The sequence below is a fragment of the Podarcis gaigeae genome, assembly GCF_964106915.1.
Source record: "Podarcis gaigeae genome assembly, chromosome: 2".
Classification (NCBI taxonomy): domain Eukaryota; kingdom Metazoa; phylum Chordata; class Lepidosauria; order Squamata; family Lacertidae; genus Podarcis; species Podarcis gaigeae.
The window spans coordinates 68,440,778-68,463,066 of record NC_139679.1 but is presented as its reverse complement, the minus strand read 5'-3'; the positions used below and the strand labels follow the sequence as shown (position 1 = coordinate 68,463,066).

The 22,289-nt window shown below is 42.1% G+C and overlaps 1 protein-coding gene across 3 annotated transcripts in view; it reads left to right on the top strand.

The window, feature by feature from the left end:
* Positions 1-3,704, top strand: part of RNF145 (ring finger protein 145) — a 61,200-nt gene extending 57,496 nt beyond the window's left edge. For all 3 annotated transcript variants that reach the window (XM_083726213.1, XM_083726212.1, XM_083726211.1), the window contains exon 11: positions 2,019-3,704. In XM_083726213.1, coding sequence (XP_083582339.1) covers positions 2,019-2,453 — 435 coding nt within the window. In that variant the 3' untranslated portion in view covers positions 2,454-3,704. The remainder of the gene's footprint in view (positions 1-2,018) is intronic.
* The last annotated feature ends 18,585 nt before the right edge of the window (positions 3,705-22,289 follow it).

The following is a 22,289-nucleotide window of genomic DNA, read 5'->3' as shown; positions in this document are numbered from 1 at the left end:
CTTTGAATTGGGTTATAAATGAATTGAGCTGGGGAATTTATTACTACTAGTACTACTGTTACTACTCTTACTATAGTTGTTTGTATCCCACCCTTCATCCATCAATCTTAGGGCAGTTCACAACATAAAATTGCAGTACAATTGTCCTGTTTAGATACCTGCAGGGCTATCACTTCCACCTGTGCAATGGAGGAGTGGGAGCAAGGCTGCCCCTTCACTATGGTTCCTGCATTGCAGGGGGTTGGTCTAGATGACCCTCAGGGTCCCTTCCTGTTCTAGAATTCTATGATTTGCCAGCCTGCCTGCACAATGCCCTGACATGTATGATTCTTCCCTCTGCAGATGAGTAGTAGATGGTGTAGATTGGGTCATTATATTTCCAAGACTTCAAATAGTATACCCACATCACACATTTTGTTACGCACTACTTCCACCGTGCAAATTGTAGCCCCAGCCCAGTTAAGTGTTTGAGCTGAGCCAGTCTCTTCACCAGTCACAATTAAAAACAAAACAAAAAAAGTGGTCAAAGGCAGATGATGCCTGTAATTTTGTAAGATGCATCAAACATAGTTTTTTAAGTAAACAAAAGCTTCACATTTTAATTCGTCTTGAAGTCATATCTTTTGAAACAAATGTAACTGCTTTATAAAGGATCTCACTTTGGCAATTGTGCCTGAAATAAATTGAGTGATGTCTATGCTGATAAGCTTGCACTGGCAACTTGCTTTGCAGCCGATGTCTGTAGCCACCCAGAGATGCAGGTAGGCTGTTGGGTTCCTTCGCACACAGTCTCAACTAGTTTCTCCAAACTCCTGCCCAGTGACTTTGCAAGAACAATTTAATCTCTGAGGCCTGTTCACTGCATCCCCGAAGAACCAGTTGGGCAGAAATTATAAGGCCAATTATCTAAATTAGATCTAGCCTTTTAAGTGAGCATTAATAATGAAGTTAAAATAAACCTGGAAGCCACACTTCCACATTTGTGCTTTAAACTCCCCAAAAACTGTCTTTTCTTCCTAAGAATGCATGTTGGATCTGAATGAAGTGGTTGCATTGATGGCTCTTGGAATGCAAAGCTTCTTGTACTTTCCTAGCTACAGTTCAGGAGCATCAAATCCAAGCCACATGTTACTAGTAGAGCACATGTACTGCATATATAAGGATCCAGGTTCAATGGAACTGCCAGTGAAAAATGCTTCAGGCAGGCATCTGCATATTTTGGCTAGTCTTGGTAGCCAACCAGAAATTGTGCCAGGAACTTGCTGCTCTTTCCAGGGATGGTACTTTCTCCCTGACCTCATTCTGCACCCCAACAATCAGTGTGAAGTCAGGGACCTTCTCCAGCACCAAGCTTGGAGCTGAGGTTGGGGGCATTCCAGCAATCTTGCTGCACTTTTGAGGAACCCTCATTACCTTGGAAATAGAACGCCAAAGCAGCAGGCCCATTCCAAGCTTGGAGCTGGAAAAGGGGAGTGGAGATAATCTTGCAGTTGTGCTGCATTTTGGAGGCTTTCAAAGAACTTCAGAAGCCCAGTACACTGTCCCCGTCTCCAAGGGTGCTGGCTCCTGGGGGCCAAGGCACTATGCCCCCCATCTTATTTTTTAGAGGGCTGGGCCTCCACACTATTCGGGACATCACATCTGGAGAAGCTGGCACCTCTGTTTGTCTCCCTTTCCTGTTCAAAGGTTGGGAGAGTGACCTATGCTAGCCAAAGGGTGATGGGACATGCTGTTTCTGCGCAGAATTGTGGCATTCATCCAGCTGTGTCTATGTAGTTCTTGCACTGCAAATCCTTAGTAATTAAAATTTAGCCTACTTGCCTAGAATGAAATATTATGCTTTGTGCTCTGCTGTTCTCGTGTGTTACTAATTCATAGATATAAAGCAAGTCTCCTCTGTGTATGAATAAACAACTGAACATGGGCAGTTGGGTCATTGTGGTTTACCTTTTAGCAGTCCATGCTGAGTTTTAGGGTAGCTTGGGCACTGTGTGATTCTTCTGCCTTCTTTCTTTCAGGACATGAAATCTGCTATCATCACGCCTTGCGGCCATTTCTTTCATGCGGGCTGCCTTAAGAAATGGCTTTATGTGCAAGAAACCTGCCCCCTGTGCCACTGCCAACTTAAAAACCCCACTCAGCCCCCGGGGCTAGGATTGGAGCCCGTGCCACAACCAAATCCCGGAGCAGAACAAAACACTGTTCAGCAACAAGCCACTGAGCCCGCCGGTGCAGAGCACCAGGAAAGGGCAGGAGGCAAACCTAGTGACAATGGACAAGCTGCCAAAGGATCAGGCTCCCTGCAGGACTCTGTCGATGTGAAGGATGACTCTGTCAGTCTGGACACTGCATCTTCCAGTGAGTCTGGCCAGGGGGAAACTGTCGCCAAAAGGCCGGCTGAAGAACGGGAAGAAGTTGCAACGCGAGACTTAGGGAGCTGCATCCAGAATTGAACAGGCGGACGCTGGTGGAAGAATTAAGCACTCCAGGAGCTCCTGATTTGGCAGACGGAATCTTAAACCCTTCATTTGTCTCGAACAAGTTTTAACTCTCAGAATGCTGGCCAAAATGTATTTATGATATCCTATGCTGATTTTCTGTGAGCTGCTTCGTTTACAGGGCTGCCAGTGGGTTCCACTGGAAACTACCTTAGAAGCTGCCACCATGTTGCAAAAGGGCAGAAACTGGAAATCAAAACTGAATATTGTTGGAAGGGAAAGTTGGGCGGCGGGAGGTGGGGAACAAATGTGAGGATGTTGGGGTGTGAGTGAAGAGAGAGGAAGAGGGAGAGATTAAAATAAAAGACAGTGTTGTTTAAATGGAAAAGGGAGAATAAAATTCAAGGGCAATAGAGGTTTGAGTCCATATCCTTGGCCTTGTCTTTCTACAGTGAGCGGAGCTCAGTCGAGAACAGTGACACAACTCCTGTAGATCTCAGAAGTAACAATAAACAAATCAAGGATTGTGTTGGGACAGGGCAGCACTCAAGTAAGTCGAGTGTGGTGCTTTGGGCATGTCGGGGTAGGGCATTTGCATTCGTGTAATCTATAGCAACTCTTGAATTTTTATGACGGAGTCTTAAACACTTCAATGTTTTAGAAAACCTTTTTTGTTCATGAACTTTCTGGACAGCATGGGCTGTGTGAAGTCATTAAAGCTCCGGTGAACTTTCTGTCTCGCCTCCACCGGTGAGTGCAAGAGAGAAATGAGAGGAGTTTTATGGTGCTGATTGAAGCCTCTCAGTGCTGTTGAGTTCTGTGTAGTGTATAATTTCTTGCAGATGAATTGAAGCAGTATTAATCTCCTGGCAATATTTGCACCTTTGGGAATGAGTACATCAATTGTATGATCAAACGCCGCAAATGCCACTCCTAAAGCTGTTAATAGGATTTGCACCTTTTTCTTCCCCTTCCCCCTTCTTTGACAAAAATGTGTGTGTATTTAAATTTTTACATTCATCATGGCTTTCAGGTAGAACTAGGGATGTGGGAGGGATGGGAGCTGGCAATTTTTTATGTGAATTTTGATATGAAAAGGAACTAGTCACTTATTTATACACTAGGCTTGGCTCAATTTTTTGTTTTTCTCGAGAGTTGTTGTTCCTAATGTGAAATGTGACATTACTTTATTTTTTAGTAGTGAATTTGGATGTAGACTGACAGACATAGCTGAATGTCTCAATAAAGTACTTTTGAAGATTTTTACATTTTGATTGTCTTGTTCTTCCATGGGAAAGTTTCCTACATTTCCTGACCTTTAAAGCCCTTCACGGCCTAGGACCCTCGTACCTACGGGACCGCCTCTCCCGGTATGCCCCACGGAGAGCCTCAAGGTCCATAAATAGCAACACCCTTGTGGTCCCGGGCCCTAAGGAAGTTAGATTGGCTTCAACCAGAGCCAGGGCCTTTTCAACTCTGGCTCCGGTCTGGTGGAACGCTCTGCCTCATGAGACCAGGGCCCTGCAGGATCTGATTTCTTTCTGCAGGGCCTGTAAGACAGAGTTGTTCCGCCTGACCTTTGTCTTGGAGCCAATTTGATTCCCTCCCTCTCTTTCTTTTTTTCTTTTCCTTCTCCTTCTGCGATGAGGCTACATTTTAATATTTTAATGTTTCAATATTTTAATGTTGTATTTTTTAATTTTGTTTTTAAGTTGTAATCATTTAACTTGTTTTTATTATTGCTTGTAAGCCGCTCTGAGCCCGGCCTTGGCTGGGGAGGGCGGGGTATAAATAAAAATTATTATTATTATTATTATTATTATTATTATTATTATTATTATTACATTGCAGGATTTTAGACTAGATTACACTTGGGATCCTTTCAAACTTTACAATTCTAGAATTCCTCACAACCCTGTGAGGCAAGGTTATATTATCCTTATTCTATAGATTATGAACTGAAGCTAACGTTGCAATCCTAATTTAATCATATATACTAATAATAAACTCATTATATGAGTACGTATCCTTTTTACAGCAATAATGGCATCATCCATACACAGGAAGGCAATATAAGCCTTGGGAAAACCCTAATGTTTGTAGGCGTTGTAAGGCTACAATAACACACACTAACATATGTTACATCTATTTATTTTGGAAAGTGGTTTGTCCGTTTGTTCTATGTAGGTATGGACACCTGTTGAGATAATCATCACTAAACATGACATGAGTATTCACCATATGGGAGCAGCAGCTTTAGTCAACATTTGGATGCTGGCTGCCATTTTGAATCAAGATGGTAGAGCAAAACGTGACTCTATCCTGACTCTGCCCATTTTGGTGCTTAAGTTCAGCTGCCTCTCAAGATTCTATCACCAGACTCGGCACAAGGCTTCCCAAGGTGGAGCTGGCAGACTTCATTGCCCTTTGGGTGCCAAGCACCATTTTGAATCAAGGCAGACCAAAACGTCACTTCTGATTTGTGGCATCGTAAGTCCAAACTCACAAATTATGCTATCCATTTAACAAACATATTTGCAAAAATTCCCAGGCAGCAATGGGCACATCCCACTAGCATAAACATAAAATAAAATTCCTGGGGAAAAAACAGGAGAGAGCCCTCACCCCCCAGCAAAAAAAAAACCCCGAGTGAGGTCTGAGCATACTTAGTGGGCACAAAATACTGATTATTGGTGCAGTGGAGTGGGGAGGAGGCTGGAAACCTGAGGAGCAGCACTGCAATTTTGTTGCAGCTCACACTTGTTACTTCCCATGTAATGTTAATGGAATGGAATAAGTGTGGTTACAATTAAGGCTGTGTCTGTATCAGAAATGTGAACCTAAGAAATATGGTTCCTAGGAACCTAAGGAAGATTATTCCTCTCCCGAGCTGCTTCATTTTAAGGACTTGTCTGCTTTCCCTTATCTTCATTTTACAGCTATGCGGGGGTTTGTTTGTTTACAGAAGCAAAACGTCTTTTTAATAAGGAGCTTGTAAAAAAATACAGCCACAAAAAAGTTGCAACTTAACCTACATTAACACCGCACTCCCTCTGCTGGTCAGATCTGCTGCTTCAGGCTCACTGCTAGAGGGGGGCTAACAGTAGAGTATGTTGATACCTGTAATCTGCAGCACAGAGAGCAGCCTCCGTTGATCGATCACAGCGTTTTGCTTAAAACTGACAACAGGTCGGCCTCCAGAGGGCAGAAGATACCTAAAAGGGAGAAGATGCTCCATCTATATACTGTGATTAAGGGCATCAAGGAGTTGTGGGAAATATCAGGAAACTGATAGGGTGCAATTTATGTCGAGCTTTGTGTATAGATAACTAGCCAAAACAAAGTTGGAAATGACCACATTTTATAGTTTCATAAACCCTTCCATCAATATACATTGCACAACTGGGAGAAAACTACCATTCAGTGAGGGTTGAGTGCAGGCTGTGAGGGTTCAGTGCAAGCTATGAGAACAGAAGAATGGATAAAGCACAGCAAAGGCTATACAGTGCCTCTTTGCAAGATCTGGCTTAAAGCAAGAAATGCAATAACTGAAACGCAGCCCCTGGGTGGTGGTACAATAAGACATGAGCGAATTCTTCCCAATCCTGGTCTGATCTGGAATTTATCTTGGGAAAACTAGATTTAAAACTATGCATCTGCTGGCCATTTAGATGTTTATTCTGGACTTCCACAATTTAGATCAATATGGATCCCTAGCTTGGAGGCTTCTAACACCATGGCAGGAGCTCCTCACTCCTGTGGGAGCCTTTTCAAAGGCAAACTTACAAGAGGTGGAGGAATACCTTTCCTTTTTGCCTAGGAGAACACAACAGCCCATTCACTGGTATGGAAGATAGTAAAGGTTTGTGCTCACCATATGGGTGGGTAGTTAAACTCTCTACCTGCCCCTGGTGACCCCCAGTTTCTTGGCACTGTTCCCAATAGCCTTTCAAATTCTAGCTCCTCTCAAAAATTTGCAAGAGATGCATGAGGGAGCCTCAGTTCCTTTCTTAAGCCATGCTCTCAGTTCTGATTTGTTGGCATTTCTAAATTGTGACATTAGCATGTGACTCCATGAGGTGATCTCCCTTCCCCCAGATGTTGAAATCAGGTTTCCTCCTCATGTAGAGGAGATATATATACATACATCAGTACGTGGAAAAGGCCCTTTCGCATGGCCATGGGATGTAGCTGGTGGGCACATTGGTAGCAATGGAGCTGTTGGGCAGGTTTCCACTCCCTCGCTCAATAAATGGGGGGGGGGGGTTTCATCTGAACACCTTTAAAGAAATTGGACCAAAAACATCTAGATAGATATTTCTATGAGCCACTGACCCAGGGCAGTGGATTATAGCTTTGACTCTTGTCAATTGTCAGTTATTAGTCATTCTGCGGTGCCTACAGTGTGCCTTGCTGAGAAACACCCAGGTCTTAATTTTTAAACTTACAGAGTTAAGTACATAAGAATAGCCTGCTGGATCAGGCCAATGGTCCATCTAGTCCAGCATCCTGTTCTCACAGTGGCCAACTAGATGCTTATGGGAAGCCTACAAGAAAGACTTGAGTGCAACTGCGTTCTCCCAACATCTGATTCCCAGCAACTATTCAAAGGCACTCTGCCTCTGATAGTGGAGATAAAAAGGTATAGGTAAAGGGACCCCTGACAATTAAGTCCAGTTGCAAACAACTCTGGGGTTGTGGTGCTCATCTCACTTTAAAGGCAGAGGGAGCCGGCGTTTGTCCACTTCCACAGACAGTTTTTTCCGGGTCATGTTGCCAGCATGACTAAGCCGCTTCTGGCAAAACCAGAGCAGCGCACGGAAACGGCGTTTACCTTCCTGCCGGAGTGGTACCTATTTATCTACTTGCACTGTGTGCTTTCGAACTGCTAGGTTAGCAGGAGCTGGGACGGAACAATGGGAGCTCACCCCGTCACGGGGATTCAAACCGCTGACCTTTTGATTGGCAAGCCCAAGCTGCACAGTGGTTTAACCCACAGCGCCACCCGCATCCCAATAGTGGAGACAGAGCACAGCAATTATTGATAGCCTTGTCCGCCATGAGTTTGTCTAATTCCCTCTTAAAGGCATTCAAGTTGGTGGCTGTCACTCCACCTTGAGAGAGCAAATTCCATGTGAGGTCCTTTACTTTTTCCTGTCCTGAATCTTCCAACAGTCTTCTCCAGCTGAAACTACAAGTGCTAAATACCACAGATATTTGCAGGGCAGATATGGAAAACAGTGTAAAGGGGAGGCAGAGAGGTGGGCAAGGATACTTTCAGGCAATGCCTGATATTTAAAGGAAGTGAGATACGAAGGACATAACTTCCTTTGTAGATTGGAGCGCAATGTTTTCTCTTTTTTTGAGACCTCTTCCTAGCGTTCCTCAGCATTGCCTTCAAAGCTGAGAAAAGAAAACAGAATGTCTTGGCTGGAATGCAGAGGGATTAAGTTTGTATTTATTTCCCCTGCTCTGAGCTTGTATTGTGCAGTTTGGAAAGGAAATGTCCTTGAAAGATGGGTTCCTCCATAAACTCTTCCAGCCTCTGTTTGTTTTTAGATGGAAATTATTTTCTCAGAGGCTCTGCCTGTGAGGAAGTGGGTGTTGATAAGTAAGGCAAAATAAGAAAGCACAGCCTACCACACAGAAGACTTTTAGAAGACATCTGAAGGCAGCCCTGAGAAGTTTTTAATGGCTGATGTTTTATTCTGTTTTTAATATTTTGTTGGGAGTTTCCCAGAGTAGCTGGGGCAATGCAGTCAGATAGGTGGCATATTATTATTATTATTATTATTATTATTATTATTATTATTATTATTAATAGTTGTAGTTTCCATCAACATGGGCAGTTCAGCAGACACAGCACCTCAGCTCTGCTTCCCCTTTGTACTTTGCATGCTGACTGCAGCATCTGGGGTTGATTAGGCATGTGACCTTCACCTGTTCCAGGCCTACTCCAGATGACGATTCCCACACCACTCCTAGAGCTAACGAGCCCCACCTGGCCAGCTTCACCTCAGAGCCTGCTCCCTACACCTCAGAGCCTGCCATCTTTGTGGAGACAGGGGCCCCTCTGGTTCTGGTTCTGGTGATGGGTCCTGCTGCTCTGGTTCCTGTGCATTGACTCCCATCCCCTTGCTATCCTGTGTCACCCTGTGAGTACTTCCTTACCCACCCCCTTCTTGTCCCGGTGTGTCCCAGTCCCAGCTACACCCCTCTCTGAGATCCTCCTCCTCATCTTCCTCTTCCCCATTGTCCTGCCAGTTCATGACACATGGCCACTGAGCATGCTCAATCTTTATTGGGTTGGGTTGTGGTGCATGGTTGTTGGTTTTAAAAAATAATTGTTATACTTCTGCAAACTTCGGCATAGCCCCAAAGCAAGTTGCTGCCTGCCTCTTGTTTCACAGTGGTTCTGTTTTGATTGTAATCCTAATTAGAGTCTAATCTATTCTAACTCGATCCGTTCAGCTTGTGGGGAGTCCCTATTTGCGGTCCCCCAGCAAAAACCATGCATTCAGTACTGTGGGCCCAATTTTATGGAACTCCATCTCAAGTAATTGAGCATGTGGGTGACGCAGCTCTCCTGATAATGTGTCATTAGGAGCTATCCAGGGTTGTGAGTGATCAGCGAGACAGCACAAGTGGATTCTGGACTTTCCTAAACTACAATTTGGTTAGGTGATATGGGGATGGCCAGTGAGTTGGTCAATGAGCACTTGCTACTGCTATGTAGAAGCAGAATGAAAGGTTGGTGTCTATGGCAGAGATTTATCTTCACCCAAGTTCAGAGGTGGCCTTTACCCTGTAGTTCTGTGGCAAGCACCATAGCTCCGAGGCAGAGCATAGACTATGCATGGAAAAGATCCCAAGTTAGAACTCTGGCATCTTTTGCCTGAAATGCTGGAGAGCTGCTCCCATCCTTGTAAACAATACCAAGCGAGATGAACTCAGCATAAGAGATCTTCCTCTGTTTCCTTGAGCTTATTTGAGGTTGCTTTTGGATAGAGGTACCTCGGTTTTTGAACGTAATCCTTTCCAGAAGACCGTTCGAGTTCTGAAACGTTTGAAAACCGAAAACTCAATAGCCGACAGCTAGGCCTCAGGATCTTGCACTCAGCAGAAGCCGTGTGGCCTGTTCGACTTCTGAGGCATGTTCGAAAACCAAAGCATTTACTTCCAGGTTTACGGCTGGAGTCTGGTCATTGTGAACATACTATGTCAACTGCACTCACTCCTCATCTGTTTCTAGGCCCAGTTCAAAGTTTTTGACCTTTTAAAGGCCTTCACAATTTTAGGTCCAGCTATAGTACTTGCCTGCCCTTCATAATTAACTGCCAATATATTCAGATTTTCAGTGGAGGGCATCCTTATTGTTAACTGCCTTATACTGCTGCTAGCTGCCTTATGCTATTTTTGTGCTTTTGTGGCCTTTCATTTTGTATGTTTTTAAAAGTTTCTTGCAAACTGTCCTGGGAATATGATTGATGTGGCTGTGCAATAAGGCCTATAATTAATTAAAAGGCCACATGGCAGTTTACATGGAAGACTTTAAAATGTTTGTGCTTTATTTTCTCACACACTTAAAATAACAACAGTGTTATACCAGGACTCTAGATCAGAGGCCTTTAGCCAGGCTATAATTTAATGACTCTCTATGGGTCACTTGTATGCATGCGCCCTGATATTTGTGGTTGCCCCTCCATAGAAGCCTTGCATGGCCACAATGGAAGAAATGCCACAAGGAAATGAAGATCTAATGTGAAGGATCTTTCTTTTTCTTCACTATTTTTTAAAGTTTTAAAGTATTGTATGTTAAGATTACCTTTTAAAATATATTTAAGAATAAACCATTTTCCTCTTTGCACAAAATACAAAACAAATATGATCTATCCAATAAACAACAATATGCGACATAAGTCAGGTTGGTTTGTAGCCAATACTAGCCATACTCAGAGTAGACCCACTGAAAATCACAGACACCCATTAATTTCAGTAGATCTGCTCTGAGTATAATCTAGTTGGCTTCAACTGTTTTGTGCTTAAATTGGTTCTGAGAGAAAGGAACTACAGCAGTACCTCGGGTTAAGAACTTAATTTGTTTTGGAGGTCCCTTCTTAACCTGAAACACCACTTTAGCTAATGGGACCTCCCGCTGTCACCGCACCGCCAGAGCACAATTTCTGTTCTCATCCTGTAGCAAAGTTCTTAACCTGAAGTACTATTTCTGGGTTAGCGGAGTCTGTAACCTGAAGCGTATGTAACCCGATGTACCACTGTATGACACTTCCACAGCTGGAAAAAAAGTATAATTTAGGAAAGAAAGGCATTAGGATGGACTTTGTTCTCTTGTTGCCCTCAGGATTCTTTGGGAAAATCCCAGAGCCTTTCTCCACCCATTTCTTTGTTTTGGAATGCAGCATGGGACTGTAGACCACCTCCTAAATTTCCATCTTGCACAAGTTGACCATTATACCTTTCTAAAACTTAGCTCTGATTAACAGCCAGCCTAAAAGCTGCTCTGTTTGCAGTCATATTCATCCTTTGGGATTCCTGCAAACCAAGTAGATTATCACTATTCCTATGCTTAGACATGTAGGAAAGAGAGGGAGACTCTTACTCACAGCCAGCTACTAGGTATGTCTACTAGATGCATTAGCAATAGGTTAGTTATCAGGAAATTGACAGGCTGGTCCTTTGAAGGAGCCCAATGATTTAAAGTTCCATGTTTGTCTATAATTGTCTTACATGTGTTTTTTTTAATTGCATTAATAGCACTAAATGAGAGGTGGTATTTAAAAATGCTACCACTAGTTGCCACTGGATGGCACCATGGTTATGGAAACCAACTAGCTCTTTCAAATTTCTTCATGAGAAATGAAGACACTTAATAAATGATATGTTTATTGTATCAAAAAATGTTTTAGTTAGCAGTGTTGCGGCTTTTAATTTTTTTTACTGTAATTGCATGAAAAAACTGTACTTGCAGATTTGTTTGCTTTCTTTCATTTTAAAGCTCTGTTTTCCGTGTTCCTTACAGAGAAGATTCAAAGTCAAATGAATTACAAGGCAGAAAATAATCACTCTTTCATAAGGTCCATGCTGTAAATTGTGAGTATTTCAAAAATTAACCTTTGCTGAAATTGATTAGGAACCCCTTTTACTCCTTGTGTTCACTGAATTTGTCACTTTCTGCATTCTATGGACTTCTAATATGCCATCTTCAAATTTAAAAATAAAAGCTGTGTGCTATACTGCTAGAAACATAATTCCACACTTTCCCTAAATCAACACACCACATAAAGTATAAGAACATATGGATTGTCTGAAACTCATTAATTAGGATGGCATGGAACAGTGGTCCCCAAACTTTCTTTCCCCACCATGGGCCACGTTAAAAATGCGGAGTGTCTCGGCAGATATTTTTTTCTACCTGTTGTAGCAAGTGCAATGCACTATTAAGGATGCTGTTTGATTTTTAATCACATTTTATTGTGGCTTTTATTTCTTATATATTGCATTTTATTATCTTTCCATTTGAATTGCAATATGAGAATTAAAAGAAGCAATAAAAAATCAATATTAATATTTTGTGCCAGGGGTGTCCCATTTCCTGTTTTCAAGCACAAATCCACAGACATGACACGGACCACCTTAATGAAGTTCATGGACTGGTGGTAGTCTGTGGACCACCATTTGGGAACTCCTGGTGTAGAATGTTGAGGGGTTTCCTTTTAATTCAATCCTTGGTTCAGAAATCTATATTGCCCCCTTCAGGTATTCAGCAACTATGTACTGTATAATAATCATGTGTGGGAAGGAGGCAGCTGGGATTATCCTGCTAGCTCCACCCACTAGGCTAGTTTCACCTCCCTGAGTTGGAGGGTGACTATGGAAAGCACTGAGTGTTCTGAATGTTTCCTGTGTGTTTTAGATCCCCCCCCCGTGTTCTAAAATGTGGTTGCAAAGTAGAGGAGGCTCCCCCATTTTGTGCAGTTTCCCTCCAACTCATGGTGGGTGATAAGAATAAATCTCTCATAAGCAATAAGAAATGCTAGTTTTAAGCAGTTATTAAGAATGATGTTTAAGAGAGCTAAAGGGGAAAGGCAGAAATATATGTGACAGACAATTAAGAAGCATTATAAATCTATCTACTCTATACAGCTACTCACAGACATAGGCCTCTGGTCTCCTCATGAGTAACTTAACATCCTGGATGGTCAGTTGGAGGGTGAGGGACAAAGGAAGATTGGCAACACTCCATTTTTAAGATCTCTTGATCAAGAAACAATGCATGTAAGGGGGAAATCTGGAACCCCACGGGCTATTTGAAACATTTGTATATTTTCACAGGCCTCTAACAAAGATATCTGGATTCCCCCCCGCCACCCTTAAAAAGAAAATACCACAAGCCGAGGTGATGCAGATTCTGCAGAAGCTACTGTGTTCTATCCTGCAGATATCATTTATGAAACAGAATGTATTCAGAGCCATACAGGGTTTTAATACATTCCAGCTACCTAGATGCTAATGCTAATTTCAGAATATTTTTGAATAAGCAGCATACTCATTATGTTCTGCTAATGGCTCATGTTTTCAAATATTGCCGGTAAATTATGAATTAATTCACAGTGTAAAAGAGATCTGCTTTGAATCGAGTCTCTTCTATTTCAAAGTCTTTTTCTCTTGTGAAAGTCAGAGGATACAGTTCTCAATGGCAAAGTAATTATATGTCCACAAGCCAATTTCTAACTTAGGTATTTCCTACAGATAAAGATTTATGAGAATAAAATTATATGACTAAGGTCAGAATTTCTGAGCAGCGATGTTACCCAAAGGGATTCTTAGGAGAGCTCAAGTTTTTATCCAGTTCCCCCAGGACATTAATCAACAAGCCATCCAGCTTCAATTATGGGTTCAGAGGGTGGACTCCCGCCCCCCTCTTCATCACTCTGAATTTTTAAAGCTCTGTGCAAAAATGCCACTAACATTGTCTACTTTTAGTTTGTTTTCCAGTGATGAGATGATCATTTATGCATAAATAATTTGCTGGCCCAACTTGACTCAGAGTTGTTGGGTTTTCTTTTTGTAAAGGGTGCTATAAATTCAGTGAGCTGGTTTTTATTATCATTGTTTACTTCAAGCATTTTTATCCTGCTTCTCAGCCAATTTTTTTTTTTTTTTTAAAAAGGCTTCTAGAATGGTTTACAAGTATCAAAATGCATGACACGAAAAGAAAGGAAGAGGGTAGAGCAGGTCAGGGAAGGGAGAAAACCCAGCTACTTTTTCTTAGCTACAGAGTTATTGAAGTCAGGGCCGGCCCATGCATGAGGTGAAATGAGGCAGTTGCTTCAGGCGGCAGATCCAAGGAGCACGTTGCCACCACCTCCTCCTCCATGCCTGCCTGTCATGCCCTTCTCCTCCAAGTCCATTGGAGCTACCTCGGCTTTTTAGCACTTGTGAAAAAGTAATTGCGACATGTTGTGCAGGCCAGAGGTCCTTGACTGTTTATTGTTCAGTAAGTCCTGTTGAGTTTATTGGGATTTACTCCTGGATAAGTGTGCATAGGGTTGTTGCATAAGCATACAGCATTCCAGATGCTGCTGCTGGACTACATCTCCCTTCAACCTTTACCCTTGGCCAAGCTGGCTGAGGCTGATAGGAGTTGGAGTCCAACCACATCTGGATGGCCAGATGCTCTCCGGTAGCATGTAGGAAACCTGTATAAAAATGGGGCCACTCTCTGACTTGCCGATAATGGACCAGAATGAAAGATGATCCTCCACACTTTGCCATGACAGCATTGCTGGAACCAAGATTTTTGTGTTTTAACTTTTTGGATTTTAATTCTTCCTCTCCTCTGCACCCACCCTTGAGAGGATAATATGAAGGAGTAACATGGAAAAATATGACTCCTGGCTCTGATGATGTAATGGTTCTTTGTGGTGACATTTTTAAGAGGCCTCGGGGAACAATGACAATAGCAGCCTAAGCATGTGAGATGTTCTTTGTAGTAAAAAGGAAACAAATAAATGTCCCCATTAAATTCTGTGAGGTCAAGAGCATTCTCCTGACCATTTGATTCATACTTTCACTGACACTTTTTTCCTGACTTATCTTTTGGAAGGAACATAAAACAGAGGTACTGCTCTCAACCTTTTGTACACAGAACATGACAAAGAATTTCCAATCTGCCAAAAAAGAGACATTTTTCTCACTGCTTGAGTATGAAAAACTGCCATTGTGAAGAGACCTTTAAAAGGTTTGCTAAGGCCTTGCCTGCCAGAATTCTCCTTTTAGGTGAACTTACTTTTCTGTTAAACTCCACCCCACCTTTTGTTTAAACAAACAATCACCCATATTCTGGTTATTTTGATGGGGAATTTTGAAATCAGAAAGTGCCCAACTGTCACTTCTGTCCCATCTCAGAAAAGAGATCACAAAGGTGATATCTACACTGCCCCTGCCCCAAGAAGGACAACCTATCACTTCAGGATGGTTAAAGCATATGGGGCTTAGAAAAAAAGGCTCTTGAAGGAGACATGATAAAGGCTGATAAAATTAATAACGTCTGGGGAAAATGACCCAAAAATGGACCCAAAAATGAAGATTGACTGGCAGTCATTTCAGAACAGGCAAAAAGTAAGTACACAATCAACTAATTTTTGCAGGAAATTAAGAAGTTGCCTTGTATCTGACTATTGGTTCACTTAGCTCAGTGCAGAGATGGGGGGGGGTGCAACTTAATTGAGAAGTGAAATCACAGAATTATGGAGCTGGAAGGGAACACAGGGGTCATTTAGTCCAACCCCCTGCAATGCAGGAATCTTTTTGAAATGAAAGCAAGGAAGGAGTCATTCAAGTGTTTTAAGGATTGATTGATTGATTGATTGATTGATTGATTGACTGATGGATGTATTTGAATTTTTCATGAGTTTGATCGTCACTGTTCATCATTTTTAGTAGTTGCAATGAAAATGTTTACATAAACTGTGATGATTTGTAATTTTCTGATGTAGTAAGATTTGATTGACGTAGTTTTGCCTATGTAGCAAATTGGCATTCATGGTTGTTAATTAATTCACCATTATTAAATGGTGTATACTAAACTTTATAGCACATTCCTGTTGTTATTCTGTGCTTTCTGTTGATAGCAACTGGGAGGAGGTGCAGGAGGAAGGCCCCAAGTCTCTGTTGCCTTGGGCCACCTCTCAGTGTTGACTGGCTCAGAGTGAACTGCATGCTATGCAATGACCAGCCGTGGTGACTTGCCTGAGGCTGAATGTTTGGATTTGGGGGTCTGAGTTTTGACTCAAAACCTCGATTGTGCTGCATCCAAAGCCTTAGCTAAATACCTAAGAAAAGTGAATATCCGGTGCTAACTTGATTCTTAGACTTGCAGAGAGCTCTGCACAATAAAGGGAATATTGAAAAGGAGTTATATGCACAACTGGACACTAGATGTCAACATAGTTCCATAAAAACAGGAGAGAAGAGCCCAAGTTGGCTTTTCAGTTTGAGTGTTGTTGCTATATTTTCAGAAATGGGTCACATTTGCCCAGGATCTGGGAAATAAAAAACAACAACTAAACATTTGTTTTAAGATGCATACTCTTAATTTTTTTCAATGTATTCCCAGGCAGGACATTTTGTGGTAGGAAAATATCTAATTAGAGAAGTCTGATTAGAACCAAGGTTAAATACACTCAGCCTCACCAACTGGAAGAATCTGAATTATTTAGAACAGCAAGCCACTGAACCATAGTGTCCACTCTCTTTAGGTACCCTGTCTTAACAAAGGCTGTGAGCTTTGCCTCTTAAAGACACAACAACAAGATCTGTTGGATAAAAATCACAACTGTGTATTCAGGCTACTTTTGCACATTCCTGCTAGCATGTTAATGTTTTAAATATTCGGTGTATAAGATGAGGGATCTTTTTAATGGCAACGTTGTCTTGCTTTATGAGTTATTAAAACAACGAGAAACTTGTGCTTCTATCTCCTGTCCCAAAAGAAAGCTTTTTGGAGAGACGGCTTTCAGAAACACTACTACTGATTTTGATGTATGCTGTGCTTTGGTTGTTTGCATTGTTTGCAATAGATAATATTTTAAAACTACGTGAGCTTGGAAAAGGATATAAATTATAAAATAATATAAATAATAATTCAACCCTGGCTGCCCCACCCCCAGCAAGAGGACTCTCATCTCAGGTGTTGTGTTTGAGAAACAATTCATTTCCAAAATTACACGTGCTAGGTCTTTTTTTCCTTGTTGCAAAGTCTGGGGGAATATTGTCTTTCCCCTCCTTTTTAATTGCCACCTATATTTTCAGCAAAGCTAATCCCATTAACAGAAGTTTTCATAACAAGGCTGTGTATAACTACAGGGTCACCTCCTGATGTTTTCTCCCTAGTATGATGCAAAATACCTGCTGAGGCATTTTGTTGTTGTTTGTTCACTTTGAAATCAGGCCCTCCCTAGTTTTCACCTGAACAAAGATCCACTGGATATAGATATAATTATAGGTGGTTATAACAAAGAGGGGACTGGTGGCACATGGCCAGAAACTAAGTCAAGAAATGACCATGACCTAATAAGTAATATTGTGTTCTCTTGACTTTGACCTCCTGAATATGACTTGCGTCTCTGCCTTTTCTGATCTGTAAAACTAATTAGAAATGATGGCAAATCCAGTTAAAGTTAAGCAGTTTAAAGTCCTGCTACTTTGGGTATGGAGTGTTGTCTCAGACCTTTTCCACCTTTAGATGTGGACTTTTTCAGTCTTGGCTATTTCAAACTTTCCAAATTTCATTTAAAGGGGGAAAGGTCTAGGGCAACACTGGGATGGGGAGGTTTTCACATGGACTCCCCTACATTAAGGGGCAGACAGGCTGGCATAAATCCACATTTTTCTCTGGTGTGGACAAGTCCATAGAGCCAAACTAGATGTAATGTTAAACAAGTTACTGTATTTAACATGTGTGTTGTTGTTTTTTTTAAAAGTTACTGTGATAGGGCCTGAGTAGGATAATGGCACAATGGGGAGGAAGACTTTCACCCTTTCCCACTGCCACCGCAATCGAATCGCTCCCTCACCACAATGCTATTATTTGCATTGGAACAAAAGCTCCCATAAGTTCTAATGAGGCTTCACCCCCACCTGAATGCAAATAGCAGCTAATGGGGAGGATATTTTGGTGGGCATTGCAGCCAGAGGCATACCTAAAGTCCCTTACACTCTTGGCAAGAAGCTGTAGTGGTCCCCCTTCCCCTCCAAAAAAGCCACTTTACCACAATAGTCATATTAGAAATTACTACGTTTTGTGTGACCCAAGTACTTGAAGCACCTGGAGTAAGGGTGAGGTGAGGAGGAAGGGCGAAAAGAATTGCATGTCTTTTTGCCACAGTGTGAGAGGGACAGGAAGCTTCTCCTGCATTGGATCTCATTGCAACTGTGGTGGCACGTCAACACACACATATATGCCATACATGCCATAGCCTGATAGGCGATTTTTGCACCCCCTCTGGGTTTGCGGATCCAGTGGGGGCCGGTTTCGCCAACCCCAAGGTATGCCTCTGATTGTAACAGTGGGGCAAAGAGTTATCGTACACTTCCCCCTTCCCAGCTGCCACAGTTCTGATTGTGCTTATTCCCCCTTCTCTACAGTCGCTATTTATCCTGGCTAACATGTAAAATATGACAATGCATGACATCACATCTCATTTTGCCCTTCAGCATGCACTACTTAATCTCTCCTGTTGACTTTGTTAGGGCTTTAAAGAGCTACATTTGGCCTAGGTAGTGCCCAACAGGAACATACCACGGGTTTCCCTTAGAACATTGTTTCTCTACATTGATGCAAAACGTTCACATGGTCAGGCATGGAGAATGTGGGGTGACATTCAACTTAGTTTTACAAAAGGCTGATGTTTTGAAATGAATAGACCTAACTGAGCTGTGTTCATTAATTCCAATGGGTCTACTCTGAGTTGGGTTAATACCCATTTTTGCCATGGGTACATGTGCTAAGAAGCTTGGAAACTGGAGAAGGTGCATACAGCTGACTTGGAACAAGCGCTCCCATTAATGGGCAGTGGCTATATATAGGGACATAGGAAGCTGTCTTAACAGCAAGTCAAGCCATTGGCCCATCTAGCTCAGTATTATCTACACTGACTCTTTAGGTCCGATGCAGAAAGGGATCTAAACATGATTGCTTCTACCAAGAGCTCATTATGGTGCCCACTTATCAAAATGGAGCATGCCCGAGCCAGATACCTGACAAAGCTCCTACTTGCCGTACTAAGAATCACTTTTACAGAACTACGATTCCAATCGATGCCCCCAGCGGTGCTGGATGGACAGTATGGCAAAGTACATTACGAAGACAGACTCTGTGTGGACAACCCTGCGTTGAGGACCTGTGCCATTATTTATTGCAGTGCCCGTTATATATAGACCCAAGAGACCGATTTATAAAACCCCTGTTTATGAATGGAACACATTTGAATAGGGTAGAAAGGGTGAAATGGCTGCTGAGCGACACTGACAACTTTGTTACTTATAAAGTAGCACTCTATGCACTGGCAGCTAAGAAGATCTGGAGGAAGGAACTAGATAAAATAGCAGTCAACTGCAAAGGGGATTTGGATATTTAATTTGGCACATCTTACCTGAGAATCTTCTGCTACTCTATTCTATTTAATGCAACAAATAATTTTAGTAGCCGTGACCGTAGTTTTATTGTATGTGTGGTGCCCAATGAATTTTATGGTTACTGTTTTTTTGTTGTTGTTCTCCTTCTGAATGATGCCATGGCCTATGGCAATAAAAAGTTTAATTGGAAATTGGAATTAGCAAAGAATCTACACTGACTGCTAGTGGCTCTCGGGGGTTCCAGGCAGGGGACATTCCCAGCCCAACCAGGGACTGAACTTGAGTCTTTGCATGTGAAGCATGTGCTCTACACCTGAGCCACAGCCTTTCACCAGCCTAATACAGTACAGATTGATGAGAGGACTGGGAGAAACCCTGGATCTGACGGGGGGGGGGACCCCACACAGTATCTCAGATTACATATCCACATGGCAGGCTTAAAGTGGTCTGTCATTTCCTCTTCCCAACAAGTCCTGGGAATGCTAGTTCTTGAGGGAAGAATGGGGCAGAGATATGATCGCTCACAGGATATTATTTCCCTGGAATTTCAGGTCTGACACTTTCTTTTAAGCAACATTTAAGGAAACAACCAAACATAAACTTCTCCCCCCCCCCCCCAATGTAGCATTGGTAAATGTACCAATTTTATGAATGAAAATAATGATATAGGTCTGGGAAGGTGTGACTATTTAACCTTGATTTTAAAGCTACCCTCACATTCTTCTAACATTCTTCTTTTGTACAACCTAACATTAACTTGGGTCAGGTGATGCCAAATCTTCACTTATATGGCAAGCAGTTTCCTGCACAACTTCTTTAGAAGTGGCTGGTGCTTGGGTGCCACAGATTCTTTCTTACAGAGCACTGAAACTATTCTCAAAGAATCCACCAGAGTTCAGTAGGGGGTCTTAGGCAAAAATTTCAATGAGGTTTTAAAGTTCACCCTTAGTTATATTCAAGGTCGATTTTTGGGGGAAAGCAGTGCATTTTAAGAGCATTGTTGTGGCTACTTTTTATACATTCTTATTGGGTTTAAAAGGAATTAGATAAATTCATGAAGGATAAAAGCAGTTGATGGCTACTACTCATGATGGCTTTGAATAGCAGTTGTTAGGGACCAAAAGTGGGAGAGGACTATTAGCTATGTCCTGCTTCTGGGTTTCCTGAAGGCATCTAGCTGTGCAGTGGATCAGGATGCTGGATCACCATTGGTGATTCTTCTGTTCCAGTGGTGTAGTGGAGGGAGACTTCCGGGGAGCACATCTCTGAGACTTTTTTGAGTTGGCAGCTACTGGAGCACCAGGGTACTTGATGGATCCTTCTTGCTTTGGCAACTGAATGAGATGATAATGAGGCTTTCAAGTTTAGCATGGATTAGCATAGAGGAAGATTGGGGGGGGGGAGAAATCAAGTGGAGTTTGGATGCTTTTCTTTCTTTCCTTTGATGAGGTTGCTACTTCATGGTTGTTGTTCAAAATGGGATAACACTTATCTGCAAGATTGTTTGCATTTCTGATTAAAAGCTAAAGGTTGCATATTAGCAGGCTGAAGATGTTTTGCTGAAGCTCAATGTGTTTTGCAAATCATATCAATGAAGTGTGAAGCAAGCACAGCTGAGTTCAGTGGAGTTTGGTCCAGGGTAGCTAGGCATAGGTGCACTCATGCTGACCCTAATGAATTGGGTCTTTAGATATGGGCCACTGCTCTTTGGTGTGGGTGTGTGCATGCAGACAAGCATATGTGCATGTTTGTAGCCCTGCTCAAGTGTTTTTTGCTGCTGTGTACATCAGCAAAATAGCTCAGTTGGTTGGAGTGTGGTTGCAGGTTCAATCCCCGCATGGGACAGCTGCATATTCCTGCATTGCAGGGGGTTGGACTAAATGACCCTCAGGGTCCCTTCTAACTCTACAATTCTATGGGAGCATGGAGCTAGACATGTGAACGCATCATTAATATCGCTAAGGAAGGATTTCAGGTGGCTGGGAAGCCATTGTACATACCATTATATGTGTGAATCCCCCTTCCTACTGGTGTTCAGCACAGCTTGCTTCCTGGTGCAAGTGCTATAGCAGGGATCATTCCATTTATAACTTAAGGGATTAATGATGTTCTCAGTGTTAGTCAACTAACTAAGGGGTCATTGTCCTATTGTGCTGCGTATGTAATAAAGGGGAACCACACTAGGGTGAAGGCATCCTCCGTAGCTTGTCCCTGTGCTAGTTTGTTGGTTAACTTTTCTGGTAGGGCTGTTTCCCATAGGTTTTGGTACCTGCATATTTCCCTGCATATCTCTTTGCAAAAAACCTTTAAATAACTATTTTTAAAATAACTAACTAAGAGGTGTGTGCGTAGCAGCCAGTCAAGGTGGCATGATCTTCTCTGAGGTAACATGTGCTCTGATTGGCTAGGTGGTTTTGAAGGAGTTTTCTTTTGTATGTTTGGTTGTATGTCTTCTTACAATGTACCAGGCCTGAAGCAAGAAAGGCAAAACCCCTCTGTTACTTTCTCCTCAAAGTATACACTGCCTTTGTTCATTCCCTCAGTAAAGTTTTATCAGGATTTCTTTTCTTCCTGGACTCCGCCTATGTAATTTAAGTGACTGCCAACACTCCCGACCAGATGCTCATTGGAGCAAATAACACACAAATAAGGCTTTTGTAAAAATTCATGAACACGATTGCCTGGATTTTTGGACCCTCCTTATGGGGGTGAGGGCTATGGGCGCTGTCAGGATGAGCTCCAGCACTTCAAACTGTACCATTACACCTCTGATTCTATTGCAACACAAACTATGCAAAACATGGCAGGTCCCTTTGAGTTGTGTGATCTGATTGGCTATTGGTTTATCTTATTTGACTTACAACACAATCCTAACCATCTATGCAAATGAAAGTCCTATTGAATTCAGTGGGGCTTTCTCTCAGGTAAGTGAGCCTAGGATTGTGGTCACAGGATATGAGTTTAGGATTATGCCCAATTCTTCATGGAATATTTTTTTTAAAATTATTTAACAAAAATTATATGCCACTTTGTTGTAATAAAACCTCTAAGTGGTTTACAAAAAATAAGATATTAAAATGGTCAATAAAAGACTTTTTTAAACCAGATATTTTAAAAAATCAGAAGATAATTAAAACTAACAAATCTGATATGGGCCAAAGGAATCTTCATCTCTGCCAGTCTGCAGGATAA